Source organism: Cottoperca gobio, chromosome 24 (assembly GCF_900634415.1).
Source record: "Cottoperca gobio chromosome 24, fCotGob3.1, whole genome shotgun sequence".
NCBI classification, from domain to species: domain Eukaryota; kingdom Metazoa; phylum Chordata; class Actinopteri; order Perciformes; family Bovichtidae; genus Cottoperca; species Cottoperca gobio.
In genome coordinates this window covers 6,192,984-6,210,287 of record NC_041378.1, presented here as the reverse complement: position 1 = coordinate 6,210,287, position 17,304 = coordinate 6,192,984, and the positions used below count along the sequence as shown (strand labels likewise).

Genomic DNA, 17,304 nt, shown 5'->3' with positions numbered 1-17,304 from the left:
CGTCGGCTGTTTTCGGTAGCGGCGATGTCAACATCGGTGGTCGACATAATAAATCGTGATTTATTAAATATTGCGGGCATAGTGTCATTACTAACACATTATTTTACTATCATCAGTAGAATTCATACCTGTCAACCCTCCTGTTTTTCCCGGGATTATCCTGTATTTTTACTTCTATCCCATTTTTCTCCCGTTTAAATATTTTCCTGTAATTATCCCGTATTTTTAACCTTTCAAAAAATAATAATAGGCCTAATTAAAAAAAGTGTAAAGTGGCCTCCGATAGAGCAGGAGGCAGTATTATGTTTAACTTTAGCTGAAAAACGTTATCTGCCATTAAACACACAGAAGAAGAAAACAGGAACAATAACACAGAAGGAGAAGACAAAAGCATATGGATGAGAGTCACAGTGAACGGGAGATAGATGGAGACATAGTTGTACCTGCCAAACAAGTTAAAACTTTATGCAAGTACCTGACAAATGAGATGAGACCTTCCCTTATTTATTAAAAGCAGAGTCAGGCAAACTCGTGCTTTTTGTAAAGTGTGCCATTCAGATGTTAGCATCACACACGTCGGAATAAGCGAAGTTCGCCAGCAAGAAAAATCGTCCAAGCACAAGCACGCCAAGATGCACAAAACATACACTGTCAATGACTTCATGTGTGACAAGAACTGTGTCGGAGGCAGACCAAGTGACCAATCCTGAGGGAAAGATGTCAATACTTTGCGCTAAAAATAATGTAGCCTTCAGCTTCTGCGATGATTTCAGTCGCAGTGTAGCGGACATGTTTCCCGACTGCCATTGCAAGGAAGTCCTCGTCGGGGGAAACAAGAGCCACACAACTCATCCATCATGAAATAAATTGAAGATAATAACTCATCAAATAAAATACATAAATCTTATAAACATATCTGTACAAGTAATACATACTTTAAATAAACATGTATTTCCTGAATGTATATAACCGTCCCTTATGTGTTTACATTTACATTGGTGGCTGAGAGCTGTTAAAATATGGGCGGATTCCGGCAAAAAATGTCCCTTACTTTGAAATTCCAATGTTGATAGGTATGGTAGAATTTCATGTATCATTTCGTAGGATCTTTAAGTGAAATGTGCATGTTGAATATGCTTGTGACATTTGCTTCCAAACACAAATGTGTATTTATTTGTAAACACTGAACAATACATTATTTTTATCACACTACTGATAAATGTGTATTTATCCATCACACTTAGATGTTTTCCAGTCTTTTCAGAGTCAATGTTCGAGCTCATATCGAGTCTTCCAGTTGGAAAATTATGTAATGGCAAATGTATTTATGTCATTGTTTAAGACGAATCGACCCAGGCGAAACGAAGAGTTTAGGTTTTATGGTCAGGAATAAATGTAAAAAGAGGAGGTTTGTGACTATAAATCAATCATAATCAAGTGTTAGCATACAGTAATGAGTCCTAGCTGCAAAAGAAAAATATATTTCATGTTTTCCAGTCTTTTCAGAGTCAATTATCGAGCTCATCCTCTGCAGGTGATGTGGGTGGAGATTCACTAATGTGCTACACCTGTCCAGTGTCGTTAACTAGGATATAAAACCGCTGCCGATGTCACAGGGAAGTATTCAGCTCCTGCACTTCAGAGTTGGTTATCGTTGGGGCTTGCTGGGGTTTTATGCCCAACCTCTGAAAGTGACTGGATTCCTGTAGTTTTTTTTTTGGCCGTGCTCAGACTGCATCATGTGGATGCTTGAGAACATGTAAGTTTATTTCCTTGTATTTCCTTGCTAGCTGCTTACTTTGATATCTCTGAATTATGTGTTTTATTTTTAAAAGTTTGTTATGGAACTTGATGGCTGGAGTAATGCTCTTGTGTCAAGCAAGGCCAAATATGCTGACTTCGCATTCAAGTAAGTCTCTATTTACATGACATATCACTTTATTTTGGTAAGTCAGTTTCTACTCTTCCTCACAAGCCCTTTCTTTTAACAGAGGATGGATTAAGCTCTGATTGTGCTGCTAATCTAATGAGGCTGTCATTGGACAAGGCTTTAGCAGTGGGCAACCAACTTGAGGTGGAGGCCATCAGTAAGTATAAAGTCTGCTAATGGTCAGCATATTAGTTCATCACTGAGTGACCGGATCCCTGTCATGGTTGCCTATTCTCTCTCTCTCTCTCTCCGCCAGATGGCACCCAGCACATTGCATTGACACCCAACCTGGCTGCTCAGTGTGGCTACAGCATGGAGTCTGACCCTTGGGGAAACACCAGAATCTACACGTCTCTGATGGGCTGCTTTGTGGACAACCAAGTATGTTTGAGCTAAAGCTATTTTGACAATTGTGCCTTTCCAGTAAATCCATATATTCCCTAATGTATTTCTAAAACTGAATGCGTGGCTTACTTGCAGACAGTTTCCCTGAAGCTTAACTCAAACCTGTGCCGTTAGTGGTTTCTTCTCTGCCTTATGCATGTTATAGGACACAAAGTACATGTCTCTTTTCAATTTAAATGGGCCCAATGAAAACATTTCAGGGCTGCAAATTGTACTGCCAATTATTTTCTCTACTCAATTGTTTGGTGTATTAAAATATCCAAGTGAGTCTTCCAATGTGTCCTTAATGCAAGGGAAATGCATTTACAAGAATACAAATTGCTTTTCAGCCCTTGCTTGATTCCAAATTATTCTGTCCTGATTTCTTTTCTTTGAATTTGTAGGAGGATACAACATTTAACGTTGGCTTGAGGCTCCGAATGTATGGCGAAAAACCAGCTGATGTGGTTAGTCATGATGTGTCTCAGACTTGCAGCTACACTCGCTGGGCCTCCAGGGAGATTCTCTGTGAAAGGAACTACATGGAAGTAAGTCACCTTTACATTGCTCGTTCCACAATTTTGTGTGTGGCAACGTATTCTAAATCCATGGTTTCCTGTTTTGCAGGTGTCCCACCACATGAATACACCTGTCTTACAAACTGAAATTAAGTTACAGACTGTGGATGACAAGATCAACACTAGTCCTGATGTATGTTGACTTAACATTTTTCTAGTTACGACAGTTGCTGTAATTTCACACTGCACCATTTGGCATTTCCTTCAATGGAAGAAACTAGTTTAAAAACAAATGTCCCTCCCTTCCCTATAGGCCTCTGCTTCCGCACATGGTATCTGGAAGATGACATTTTACACCCCAGAACCAGTGGTAATGGTGCTGAAAGAGGCTGAACAAGCTGGATATGGTGCCATGACTACCTCAAGCCGTCTGGTTATGCGAAGCCCGTACAATACCGCAGAGACTTATTCAGAGGACGTGAGCAAACCTCCTCATCGCCTGTGTTATTTCTTTACCTTCTTGTAAATGACATTAAACCTGACATATTTTTAAGGTTGCTGGAGTCCCCATGGAAGTGTTCAGGGTAAGTGCTTACTACAAGGCAGCACATGGTCTGAGTGTGGAGAACTTGGCAGCTGTGTGTCCCACAGGTGAGTCTCTCTCAAACTATGGATTTCACAGTAAATGTTAAGCAAATGCAGTTCATGTCAACAGTTGTGGTTTTATCATTAACAGGTGGTGTCCTCTTTACCGACGATGTGATCTCTTGGCACGTACCTCGCCGTATGACTCCTCTGGTAGATGGCAGCTTTACAGTCCTAGAAATGCACATGGGCATCAACGGGCAGAGGCTGGATAAATCTAAGATGGCCACACGGGGTTACACACTATCCACCACAGACTTTCACATCAGAGTTGATATCCCAGTGGGCTCCCCTGATGGTTACTTCAAGGTTGGGAAGACTGTAGATTATAACTTCAAGAGTTACTAGGCCATTTGCATGTTTCATTAAAATGTCATAAATTATTGCAGAGCCATGCCCCAGATTACCAGTACCACGTCGCCTACGTTGTTGAGCCCATGCTTGAGGAACTGTGGAGGTCCGATGACACCAACGAAGATACCAGATACAGGGTTTTGTTCCCCATTACCACTCCTCTGATGCCTAGACTACCCTCCGTCCATGACTGTAAGTTACATATTCTTGTAGCCTAAAGAGGTCTCCTGAATGTCTTTAGTCCACAAGAGTTTAGACTTCTACTCAACATTTTTTTATTGATTGAGCCTAGTGCATTTCAACTGTCTTATTCTGACACTCCCTGAAAATGGAACTCATTTAATTGGTGATTTTGGTATGACTTATTTCTCAAAGCTAGCATATATCCTGCCTTCATGAAGCTCTGGCAGTGTCTTTATAGCAATCCAGCCTACTGAAAAGGTTTGAAAACTTCCACGTTCTGTTCCTCAGATACTATCCCAGAGACTCGAGTGTTCAGCCTTCACATTGGAACTTTCCTTTATGATGTGGCGCTTAAGAACATCACCTTCACCACTGGGGTCCTCACTGTTGATGAGAGCAATGCCAAAGGCTTCACTGTTGAAGAGCAAAGCTTCCCCAATGGAACCAAGAGCTTCTCTCTAAATGTGCCCTTTGATGCTGAAGTTGTCCTGGCCAGTGTATGTAACATTACAGATGCAAAATGTTACTCTTTGCCAGTTTTCTCAGTGTGATTGAGGTTATATATATTATATTGTATCTGCAGAATCCTGACCGCTTGGTTACAGCCTACTTCCTCAACCTGATCTTTGGGTTTATCATCCTGCCTGAAGAAACTCCATTTTCCCACTCTGTTGACTTGGATGCATTGCTGCAGGATGTTGGTGAGATCATCTGCTACTTATCCTATGATGGCTGCCTTTTCCCAAATGTAAAACTGAACTACCCACACCTGAAAGCTACACTGTCAAATAATTAATGGCTGTTTCTCTGCTTTTAGTCCTACCCACAATCACTGGCACCTGTGACCAGAGCCAGTTCTACATTGTTGTGAAATTCGGAAGTCATGGCTCAAATTTTCACGCCATAGTTGGCCCTCGCCAGCTGACGCCAGAGATGGCTGAAGAATACCATTTCCAAGAAAACAGCACACACCTCAGTCTCATTCTGCCATACAAAGCCAAGGACACTGCCTTCGAGGTATGTCGAACTACAAAATCTCACCATAAATGTTCAGCGCTGCATAACTTTACTTTCTGTCCTACAGATGATTACCTCAGATTCAGTCAGAGCCAGAGTTGACATCATTCTGTTAGATTCCACCAACAACTGGGTGCTTGCTGATCTCTACCTGGCCTGCAACTTCCCCTTAACAACAACTCGTAAGATGTAACATTGTAGTATTACTGCTGCTTGGGCTCATTGGACACTTTTCTTGACCTATTGCCTCTTCTACTTTTAGAGTGCCACTCCAATGGAACAATGACCGCTTTAGCTGTGAAGGTGGAAGCGGTGCCCAGTCTGGAGCCAAGTAGGCTGACTCTAAACGACCAGTCCTGCAAACCGGAATTCAGTGACGCTCGCTTTGCATATTTCTCTTTCAGTGCCGATTCCTGTGGTACCACTAGAATGGTAAGTGCAAGGTTGCATTTAAAATCTCAGTGACTTTGTGAAATGGTTTAATACTCTCTTTGTCTTTCAGTTCTTTGACAACTACATGCTATATGAAAATGTGATTGGCCAGCATTACAACAAAGTAGCCCAAAAATCACCAACTGAACCTGATTACAGGTAGACTCAGAAAATATTTTATACTGTACCATCTGAGGTGAAGTTGAATCATTCAATGTGTGGACATGTGTATTTTTATTCCCCCCCCCTCATAGGCAAACCGTTTCCTGCTACTATGTGGTCAATGACACTCAGACACTTGCCTTCAGCGCTCAACCAAGAAGCTATGACCCCACAGCAGAGAGCGGCACAGGGCAGCTGACTGTGCAAATGAGACTAGCAGAGGGTGAGATTGAATTTCACAAAATCCCTTGTCTTGTTCATGCCTCGTCCATACCTTGTGTCGCTAATGAGACTCTTCTCCTCCAGATTCATCATACGAGCACTTCTACCAAGTGGAAGATTATCCAGTAGAGAAATATCTGAGGCAGCCACTGTACTTTGAGGTGGAGCTGCAGTCTACTGACCCCCAGTTGGAACTTATCTTGGAGAATTGTTGGGCCACAATTCATGAAGACCGGACATCTCTGCCAAGCTGGGACATCATTGTGGACACGTAATATAAAGCATTGTTTTACACGACTACCACCCTCTATTTCGTTGCAATATCGCGACTTTAATATTGTTGAATGAGCTGTTCGGAGAGTGTTCAAAGATACTTCTGGCTTGTGATTGTCTACAAGTAACATCCTAATTATGAGTTTAAAGGCTGCTTTAATGCATTTCAAAACGTTTTCCTTTCACTAGCTGTGAGAATCGCGATGACAGCTACGCAACAATTTTCCATCCTGTTGTGAAGGACTCTAGGGTTTTGGTCCCATCCCACATCAAACGCTTCTCTGTCAAGATGTTCACCTTCACTAAAGATGATGAGGTTATGAAAGACGAGGTAAATGACACACCCATCATCAGGGATCTATTGGCCACAGCTGCATGTAGCCGTATGTAATCCTTCTGTCCATCCACAGATCCATGTCCACTGTGACTCAGTGATTTGTGACACTAACAGCCAAGCTGATAATTCCTGCAGAGGCCAGTGTGTGTATAATGCAGGTCTGAACAACGCCAGACAACAAGGGATAACTGGACTCAAAAGGGGTAAGTGACAAGTGTAAACAAATTCAAACTAAATGTGTGCAGTTGGTAATCTATACTTGTTTTTTCCTAGCGCAAAGAAGCACAGACTCGACCTTTCAAAGGAAGATCTCCTCTGGACCTATTCTTCTCTCAAACCTCTAAATAAAAATAAAGGACAGTTCTTAACTTTCTTGTCCAGAATCTTTTGTTGCCTTAAAATATGGCTTCATGTAGGTGGCCCATAACTAGATGTGTTGCAGAAACTCAATTTCTCACTTATCCCAGTGATTTGCAGCTGTTTCCAGGTTATATCTGCATCCACCCAAACAATTATGACTAAAATAATTGGTTGTACAATTTGACACAAAGCCATACCCTGGTTAAAGCCTTTGCGCACCGATTTTTCTGTAAATTTCTAAATTTGACCTTACTGTTTTATACAGGCTCTTAACTTTTGTTAGTCAAGTTGTTAACCTGTGTTTGATTTAGTGTCTGTGTATCCGTCAAACGTTGTTTGACCTTAAGAGCAACGGCGTCCCTACCTTAGACGCACTGCCAAGTTCCAGTATCGCTAGCATCTCAAACTCGCCAAGTATATCGGGGAAAATCAAAGAATCAAGCTGGTGAAGCAGCAGAGTAATGACTTGAACCGGTTGGCAAACTATCTTTGAGAGTGTGCTCACCTTGTGGATTGCCACAGCCTCTTCCCAGTGGTTGCTGCTGTCTGTGTACTTCAGCGACATCCTTTCCCTCACAGACTATATATATTAAGGCCAGCATCACCTCCACATTTGATTCCATCTTAAAGATACTTACAGTACAGGTTTGGTTCATTCAACGATCACTGGTCCCAAAGTACTGCGCAACACGGGCAAGAAATGTGGGCAGTTTAGGACAGCGGGGACATGGTACAAGGGAGTGGTATACTGCCCCACTGTCGAGGCTGTTTCAAAGGCAGTGGTTGGACAGAATAGTTGTTCCCCCCTACTTGAGGCATGAACACTTATTCATGCATATAGCTGTGTATATACACTGGGTTCAGAAAGTATTTAGGCCCCTTAAATTTTGCGTTCAGCGTTATGCTAAAATTGTTTACTTTTTTCCCCTCAATACCACATGACAAAGAATTGTAGAACTTTTTATTTGCAAATTTATTAACAAATAACATGTACATAAGTATTCAGACCCTTTGGCGTGACACTTTAAATTAAGCTCAGTAGCATCCAATTTCTATATCATTGTTGATGTTCCTAGCACCATGTTTGGAGTACACCAGTGGTCAATTAAATGGATTGGACATGATTTGGAAAGACACCCACCTGTCTATGATCACAGTTCACAATGTATTTTTGAGCAAAAAACCAAACCATGAGGTCAAAGGAATTTCCTGTGGAGCTCAGGATAGTGTCAAAGGCTCAAAGCAGGGTAGGCTACAAAAACAATTGTGCTGCATTAAAGGTTCACAAGAACATAGTTGTTTCAAACTTCTTCGATGTAAGAATGATGGAGGCCACTAAGACCCGATGGTCACTCATCGCTGCAGCCTTCGCGGTTTTGGGAAGCTGGATCCTCCATATACGCAAAGTCTGAACAGAGCGGTCTATGAAATATGATGGTCCGATCTACGGGGGACTTCCTGGTACGTCACCAGCTGTTCACGCCCCTACCTTTTGCCGCTCCCGTCGCCTAGTAACTCTCAGAAGTTATCAAGCGCAGTTGACAGCTTAATTTATTTTATTATTGCATCGTACCCAAGAAGACTTGAGGCTGTTATTGCTGCAAAAGGTGCTTCAACTAAGTACTGAGTAAAGGGTCTGAATACTTATGTCAATGTCAAATTTCAGTTTCTTATTTTCAATACATTTGCAAAAATGTCTAAAATTCTGATATCGGGTGATTGTTGAGGGAAGAATTTATTTAAATATTTTAGCATAACGCTGTAACATACCAAATGAGAAATAATTGAAGGGGTCTGAATACTTTCTGAACTCACTGTATATTTGATGATGGTTGTAATGTTCATTTTATGTTGAAACTCATTTTGAGAGGTATTAATTGCATGTTATGGTCATTTGGAGGTTGTAGTTTGTGGAGTGGTTGAGTTGTTATATAAATAATATAAATGTCATATTGTCATGTTTTACATAGAAGTGTTTTAATATTTTTGTTATGTGATTGAAAATAAAAGTTTGGTTAACTCAAGTAACTAGTAACTGTCAATGATTGGAGTTGAGTAGAAAACAATATATAGAATTTCCAATGGTTTCCCAGAGCAAAAGGTGATTATTTGATCTGTTTATTTATTTAATGTAAGTATGCAAAATAACATCCTGTATTTTTGGTATCTATGGTGATCTACCAGTCACATGACTAGATTGGACCGTGTATAAGGAAACTTCAAATGGCCTCAGACACCACCCTGATGAAACCAAGACAATTATTATTCAAGGGAACACAGCAAAAACTATCCTTGATTAAAATATTTAATGAATGAACTTGTAAGATATATAGAATCTACAGATAGGAAGTATATAATATTGACCAGCAAAGTTGTATTCAATACTAATGTATTGACAGTTAACTGCATTGCAAAAATACAAGTTTTAACAGGCAACAACCACTTTCATTCTGCATATTATAAACCACAATCCTGCCAGAGTCAGGATTCAAGCCGACAATCTTGTAGACGCGTTTTCCTCCTCCACAAGTGCATAAAAAAATTAACTTTCTTTAAAAAAGTACTAGGGTATATAAAGACTTTAAAATGACACAGGATTCATAGTGGGCGCTACAGAATGGTGTTCTCATTTTTCCTCTCCCCTCCAAACAGACTATTTTGGCACAAAAGTAGGCCTATGCACACTGTAAAATCACCTGTTTCCATTAGGAATTACTAACCTAAAGTTTAACTTCTCATTGGTTTTCTTGTGCAAACATTTGTAAGAACGTCATCTCACCATTTTTAGGTGTCAGTCAATACAGTATCTGTAGATCTTTAGTAAAATAAGTTTGTTTTCTGTCAGGATAGAGTCCAGATTTTCACAAAGAAACTTGAAGTTCTACTATTGTTGCCCCATAATGATAAGTTCCTAAAGCTCTTTGGTTTTGTGAAGTAAATAACTCCTGATTGTATTAATCCACACTTGAAGACTATCATATGTATTTGTCTACCTCATTCAATCAATATGTATTTCTGCACAATATGTATTTTCTGCAATGAATGTATAACGAGCACAATATTGAATGTAAACACAGTAGGTACACTCTTCAAGGTAAACCGGTCAACCACCATCTCTTCCTGGCGCTGCTCTCCAAGGGGCGTGACCGCGCCAACGTGGACCAATGAGGAGAATGTTAGCCGGGCTGTGTAGTATTAGCCATATGTTTACGAGTCTTTAACACTTCTTGCTGATCAGTCAGAGTCACCTGGGTTTTAGTAATTCAGTTTGATAACGGGGAGGTAAGTGTCCTCAGCTGAGAATATTTTCCATGTTTGACTTATCACATTAAATATAATTTAACGTTTTTAAGTTGTTTCGACATTCGAGCTCAGATTTCAACTTTATCCTCTACAATTTCACACACACACTTCAAAACAAGTTCTGTAGTTCCACTACACTCTGTCCCTCACTTTCAAACATGTAAAGGGGAGATACTGTAGCATAAAGTATCACATTTAAAAAAGAACCATAACATTCTGGAATAGTTTGTTAGACATCCAATATAAGGCAAGGCTAACAGTTTACATATTTCGCAATTAAGAAAATTCCAACTATACAGTCAGTCCATTACTAAAGGACCTGACTGAACATGCAGTGTCTACTTTATTTCATGAAAAACATTTTCATATTCAATTCTGTTTAAGCACACCTTGGATGGGGACCTATCTTGGGAATACTACCCCGAAACAAAGAAACTTGCTTTAGTCATTCAAAATTGAGCAGCTAGCTTGTGTGTTGGGACTTTTCAATCTTTAATTTAAGGCGTGGGTGGAGATACTTCTGGTGGGCAGGCAGTATATTCCAATTAGCCTCCATGTGATTTAGGATTAAACTCTTCTCCAGTTGGCTGAGAGTTGGCTCCACTTCATAGGTTGTGGGTTAGTAGGCATACCAGATGACCATGTGCACAACAATAAATATACACAAGTGTTTTTCCATAATGTCCTTTGCAACAGAGCCAGTTTTTAAATACTGTTAACCTTAGAATACATTACAGCTGGAAAAACAGGGGGGGGGGGGTAATAATACCAAGAAAACAATTGTAATTTCTTTTAAAAATATTTTTATTCTGAGTTATTAGCTCATCATAAGTATGGGTCCTGTTGACACATGTTTGAAACTGGTGTCTTCTGAAACGGCACGTTTTTGACCTGTGGAAATAAAAAAACATTTTAGCCACAAAAAGAATTCTCCAACTATGAAGTATTTAAAAGTGTGTCCCATCCCATGTCTGCGCCAACAAGTGGAAACCATACTGTATAATGATATCATGTAAGGGGTCTTACCCTTCATCCTGTCGTCCTGGTTTGAACACTGCACATTACAAGCTCTATGCACTGGATGTCTAACATCACAGATCACTGCATAACAGTGGACAAAGACCTACAAGATACAAATAGATTTTTGGCTTTTGTGAGGATATTTACAGCGTACATGTTTGTTTCCCCAAAATTGAAGCATAAAATAAAGCATTAAGAGTATTTAGTCTTATATATGAAATTACCTGGTGCCTCAAGTTATCTTTGTTTTGGGCGAAGACAAACATAGGGACCTCAAAGCGCTTGAAGTTAGAAGGATAATTAACTCTGGCATCAAACACAACAGGATGGAAGATCACCGGTTGCGGGTCCCTTGGGTTTGCACAACTGAGGGAAAAGGAGAAGTTATTCTAAATTGGGTAAAAACATGTCCAAAACCACATAGCACCCCCTTGTTGGACACTGTCTGTTATAAGAGAAAAGAGTAATGCCCATGTTTCAATTAGACTGTTACAAACATCTCAGGAGGAAAAGATTAAAGAATTTACCCATTAATGATGAGGTCCCATCTGGGAAGGGATGCCTTGTCGTCCTCCAGTGTCGCCCAGCAGTAAGCCAGCTCCATAGATACGGCGGGGTTTGTAGAACGCATCAGTTCCACTTCAAAATACAACGACTGTTGTAGGGACTTTGCGATGGGCTCCTCAATTCCGTGAAACGTAGTGTAGGAGTCATCTAAGTGAAGAGGCAGAACATGTTGATCTGAATTATGGCTTCAGACAAGAGAAACAGTCTGCGCACAGAACCGTCAGGGGTATAATGCAGATGAGTAAATGTGAAGATAACTTGAAAGGATTTAATCATCAAGTTTATAGATTTCGATTAACTATGTCAGAAATCTAATTACTTTGAGCAACACTAATAGTTCAAGATCAGTCCCATACCAATAGCAAGTCTCATTTCAACTTTCAGCTCGCCTCTTGCATTTTTGGCATATGGGTCACTCCTGCGAGGTCGGATGTTGAAGGACACAGCGTGGTTTGTGTTGATGTCATAAGAACAAGAAACCTTTAGCCTGAAGGGGGAAGAAAAGACAACCGATGAAAAGTCAGTGCACAAGAACAGGGACAGTAATTATAAAACACAGCTGAAGGCCAGAATAAGTTTCAAGACACTCACTCATACTGCGGCTCGTCCGAGTCCCTTTTCAGTTCAAGTTCATCTGGCAGAGAGATTTCATTTTCATACAGCATCTTACTGGACACGAACTAAGGAAAACAAAACCACACATCATGTTTCAGGTCAAGCTCAGTGTTACCAGTCTGAAGTATTCAGCATCATGCTACCTTTCTGGTCGTCCCACAGGAGCTCGCAGTGAAGACAAAATATGCATAGCGGTCATTGCTGTAGCTGGGACCACAGGCGGGGTCATTGAGGGTGAGCTGACTGAGATTCAGACTGGGAACAGACTCCAGTTTTATAGCCAGAGCGGTCATGGTTCCATTAGGGAAACACTCTGAAAGAGGAAATCAGACATTTGTATGCATTGGGTGTTTTGTCAGACATAAGAAAACATATTGGTGCTAACAAACCAATTAGCGTTGAGTAGAAGTTGCAAGCCACAGAGAATTCTTTGATATTTGTGAGAGTCCCTGGATTCCTCAGATAAACATCGAGTCTGTTCTTGATGGATGATGCCTCAACAGCCTGAGAAGTTGTCAGAAACGTAAAGTCACAGGACGATAATCTTGACAAATTTCACAGAAATCCTTCACATTACTTTGAGAGAAAATATAAAAATTGCACCTCAGTCACAACCTCGGGGGCAGTAAAATGTACATTAAAACTGAAATGTGTGCCATTGTCCATGAAGCCGTACTGCTGAGCCATCTCCGCGGTCAACACTTGTGTTCCGACTAGGGTCTGAAAGTTGAAGCCTCGGGATCCGTATTTCACAAGGATATAGAAATTTTGATAATCACAGCCACCAAAGAGAGCGGGAGGAACTGCAGAGGGGGAAAGAATATATTTAGAAATGTGTGCACGTTTTGTTATGAATGAATCCATCATAACCACGAGTACAGACCTATGTCTACCAATTGAGCATCCAGTTTAGCAGTGTGACAAAAGGGAGCAAACTCTGGCAGCACCACCAAGCCAAAGGTCAGGTGAAGAGAGTAGACTGTGATTCCCGTGTCTCTCTGTTGGGAAATACAAATAGATATTGGTCGCCAAAAAAAGAATATTGCATTTAATTCCCCAAGTTAAGAATAAAGCTCACCAGTGCTAGTACGACACGGTCGGTGAAGGGCACTTCAAGAGTGAAGACCTTGGAGTTGTTGTTAGGGGACATGTGCTCCAGGACTTTAAAGCCTCTAGCATTGCAGTCCGCCACAGACAAAACCTCAGAGGGGAAGCTGATGTTCATTAGTGACACATCAGAGCCGAACGGCCCGAGTAGCACCTTAAATAGTCGCTCCTTGGGAACAGTGTCTGTGGGGCAAAAAGAGAAATTAAGAGAACATGCCATCTAGCCATCTTCAAAAATCTTTTACCAAGATAATACTCACTGTCAATAACTTGCACAGGTCGAGACAGCAGCGGTGTCGTGACAGGGAGGAAGACTTTGTAATGCGTGTCCTCGTTAGTAGCGTCTTCAGACCAGCGCAACTCCAGCATTAGCTCAATCGTATAAGTAGTGAGGTACTGACCAGCCTGAACATGACCCTGCAGAAACAGACATCCAGAGTAAGGCCTTTCTTGAATTACCATCTTACATATTTGAAGAACATATGCATATTAGGAAGTTTGGCACTGACACCAAAGATCTTGTAGTTGCACTACCGTTCCTGAAGTTACCGTTAAACATACTTCACAAGAGCTGTGTAATTTAGGAGTGGAAAGTCCCATTTTATTTGTACAGTCCATAAGATTTGAGGGTCATTTTCCAGGGCTTTGCCCTGATCTATTCTGGTGTACTGATGCAGTGGATTGGTTGTTTGCTTGTTAAACAAGTCTCAAATGCCAGACATGACAACAAGATGTACCTTTTAATGAGGAGCATTTACACTAGAGCAGAAATGTTTGACAGGGTTTTATGAAATGTAAAAAAAATAAAATGAAGGTCTGCAAATGTGAACAGCTGACCTTGAAATGGCCACCTTCAGCCCCAATAGGAATTCCAACGACGATGTGATGGCCATTGAGAGACAAGGAGTACTGTCTGGCAGCCATCTCAGCAGAGTCGAGCCTTCTGCCATTGACACCCATGTGCACTTCTAACAGTTTAAACTGGCCGGAGGAAATCAGAGGGTCAATGTGCCTCGGCAGGAACCAGTTGATCAAGTTTGGAGTGAAAGAAACACTACCTGTATACAAAACACATAACAGCACAGACAAGGCAAGCACCCAACGGGACATATTTAACAAGTCAGGGCAAAGCTTTAGAAACAAGTCATGAGGCCTAGTCTGACCAGACATTAAATCAAAGTATTCATTTTTTCTCTTTTTAAAGGGTTGGCCCACAGTGGTAGCTGTTTAAACATTACCTTCAAGTACTGGACAAGCAGCTTCTGCAGCGATTTGAGTCACAAGCCACTTCTTTTCAAATACGGTCAAGGTTTTGAGCACAGTCATTGGCACGCCAGCTACCTGCAGGGTGAGAATACAGAACAGAGAGCATGTCAATGCATACTGTTGTAACACAAGGCAATTAACCTACTCAACATAAGGGGTATACACTAAAAGTAGCCCATTGATGTATTAAACTGTGCCAACTGGATTTCAGACAAAGTAATCAATTTAAAAAGGCAGTCTGATTACATTATTTGATCTGTTTACTGGCTGCAAGTGTAAGCAAGTAGGGAGATATCTAATGGGTTGCAAGTCATTTGAAGAGAGACTGCATGAGGCTTGTTTGATGTTCAGTAAACTGGAATACACCTACATTTTGCGTGAATGTTTCAGATGAAGTCTTTGGGCTTCGCAGAACCAGCCTTGTTGCCATGTTTGCAATTCCATAGCCATTTCTCTGTGCATCGATCACCTTCATGACCCTCTCCTTAGGAGTGAAGAACACCAGGTTTGTGATTCTGAAGCCGGCATCTATGGGTTTCTGGGAGGCAAATATCAAGACATTAAATACAGGAAAAGAAGTTTCAAGAATATATACGAAAAAAGGCAAAATTAGCTCATCCAACCTCAGCAGCTCTTCGGGCATCACCAAACCTTAGATTATCCGAGATGGTATATTCAGGGAGGGCGTAGTCATTGGGAGATGCTTTTTTCACAGACACCTAGAAAAGAGGCCACTCCATAAGTGATAATCAATCTCCCCTTTGCCCTCCGCAGTGAAATGTACCAGTTCATACAGGACATAAAGCCACTTATCACATGACCAGAGAGTCCTGCTGCATTCACTTGCCTCTATATAGTTGTTTTCACAGACAATTTCCCTGGAGGCCCAAGTGGTGTAGTGGCAGGTTTCTACCACCTGGTACAGTTCATCTTCAATAACACGGCTCCTGCGCAGTCGCAGATTTAATTTGGTCGTGAATGCTTTATCGTCCTACAAACACACGGGAAAAATCCAGAATGAATTACCACTTCAAAATCTAAATTTGGTGCAGCACTAGAAACTCATATCCAGTGGGGTTTCTCTTTACCACATTTTGAGCAAAGCAGTTGTGAAGGGACGCATATATTACGGCATGTCCCATCGGGTCCATTTTCAGACTGAAGCCACACTGAGAAGCCAATCTTGGTGTCAGGAGGAATGTGGCATTATCTGGGGGAGAGAAAGAGTAGTTAGAAAACAAAGAGACAAAGTTAAGAAAAAACAAGTCAGAAGATTGAGCTTACTATGGACAACGGACACTTCAAGATTCCCTGCAAGAGGACCGACATCCACACGCAAAATGTTCCCCAGGCATTTAGAGTTGATCACTGGGATTAAACATTAATATACACATTAGTAGGCAGCATATAGTACAATTAAAATCAAACAAAGTGACAATAACTTACTTAAAGAGGGTGTATGTTGAGCCTCTATGTGTACAACTGCTACAAGGAGCATAAACCACCTGAAAGAGATTGAAACATTTTCTAAAGTAACAAGACAAATCCTAAACATTGAGTGAACTAAATGGATCAAACCAAAACTACAAACCCCAATCCAAGTGACTGAGCCATGGCAGAAGAGCAGGCACACTGGTGACTGGAGAGTGCCTGTTTGGTACTGATGGTTGGGGTGGGAATAGGCTTTATAAGGCTGAGCTGTGGACAAATACAATCACAAACAGGTGGATCCAATTAAAGCCTGATTGAGATGATTGCGTCAGTATGTAAATCCCAACATATGTCAGCATGATCATCTACAGCGCCTCAATGTGCCGATGAGCAAAAATAAATCATTAAACTAAGTTACAAAAAGAATCTTTAGGAAATGTTTTGTATAGATTAGAAACTCTTGGTATGAAGAATGAGAATGAAGTGTGGAATAAAATATTTAATATGTAGGCTTTTCCTTAAAGAGCCTACGAAATGATATTTCGTCAGTGTTATTGGGCTTGGTATATGATAGAGTTTGCATATCTATTGTGAAAAGTGCCATATATATATTTTTAATATTGATGTATTCGTAATGAATCACGATCATAACAGCATAAAAATGACTTCCGCAAACAACAATCGATCGCTGCGCCGAGAGCATCCACTTCGGCAATGTTCGGGCGATGGCGTCACAAGTAAAATACAGCCGCCGAAAGTAGAATACAGCTGCCGCCGCCAGTGTTCGTCTGCGTTACAGCCGCCGCCAGTGTTCGTCTGCGTTACAGCCGCCGCCAGTGTTCGTCTGCGTTGAAGCGTCCAGCAAAGATATAGATATGTATATATAAGATATATATATGTATATATATATATGTATATATATACATATATATATATGTATGTATATATATATGTATATATATATATATATATATATACATATACGTATATATATACATATATACGTATATATATACATATATACATATATATATACATATATATATATACATACATATATATACATATATATATATACATATATATATATATATACATATATATACATATATATATATACATACATATATATACACGTATATATACGTATATATATATACATATATACGTATATATAT

General features: G+C 40.5%; 2 protein-coding genes across 2 annotated transcripts; one reads left to right on the top strand and one right to left on the bottom strand.

Moving 5' to 3' along the window:
• Positions 1-1,671: 1,671 nt before the first annotated feature.
• LOC115003670 (uncharacterized) lies at positions 1,672-6,825 on the top strand. The gene is made up of 21 exons (XM_029425560.1): positions 1,672-1,759; positions 1,836-1,909; positions 1,992-2,087; positions 2,187-2,311; positions 2,719-2,862; positions 2,942-3,025; positions 3,146-3,310; positions 3,387-3,483; positions 3,569-3,786; positions 3,867-4,023; positions 4,303-4,511; positions 4,598-4,715; positions 4,832-5,031; positions 5,099-5,213; positions 5,294-5,463; positions 5,534-5,622; positions 5,718-5,848; positions 5,932-6,118; positions 6,310-6,451; positions 6,531-6,660; positions 6,731-6,825. The coding sequence occupies exons 1-21, from the start codon at positions 1,740-1,742 to the stop codon at positions 6,799-6,801; spliced, it is 2,742 nt and encodes a 913-aa protein (XP_029281420.1). The 5' UTR covers positions 1,672-1,739; the 3' UTR covers positions 6,802-6,825.
• A 4,078-nt stretch (positions 6,826-10,903) lies between these two features.
• On the bottom strand, positions 10,904-16,349 carry LOC115003672 (uncharacterized). Its single transcript, XM_029425562.1, has 21 exons — positions 16,287-16,349; positions 16,142-16,200; positions 15,980-16,063; positions 15,784-15,905; positions 15,543-15,686; positions 15,319-15,414; positions 15,066-15,233; positions 14,668-14,770; positions 14,267-14,487; positions 13,690-13,846; positions 13,401-13,612; positions 13,206-13,320; positions 12,926-13,125; positions 12,712-12,826; positions 12,466-12,635; positions 12,299-12,387; positions 12,064-12,194; positions 11,668-11,854; positions 11,365-11,506; positions 11,147-11,243; positions 10,904-11,011 (listed from the first exon to the last, which is right to left on the bottom strand). The coding sequence occupies exons 1-21, from the start codon at positions 16,307-16,309 to the stop codon at positions 10,938-10,940; spliced, it is 2,709 nt and encodes a 902-aa protein (XP_029281422.1). The 5' UTR covers positions 16,310-16,349; the 3' UTR covers positions 10,904-10,937.
• Between the last annotated feature and the right edge of the window lie 955 nt (positions 16,350-17,304).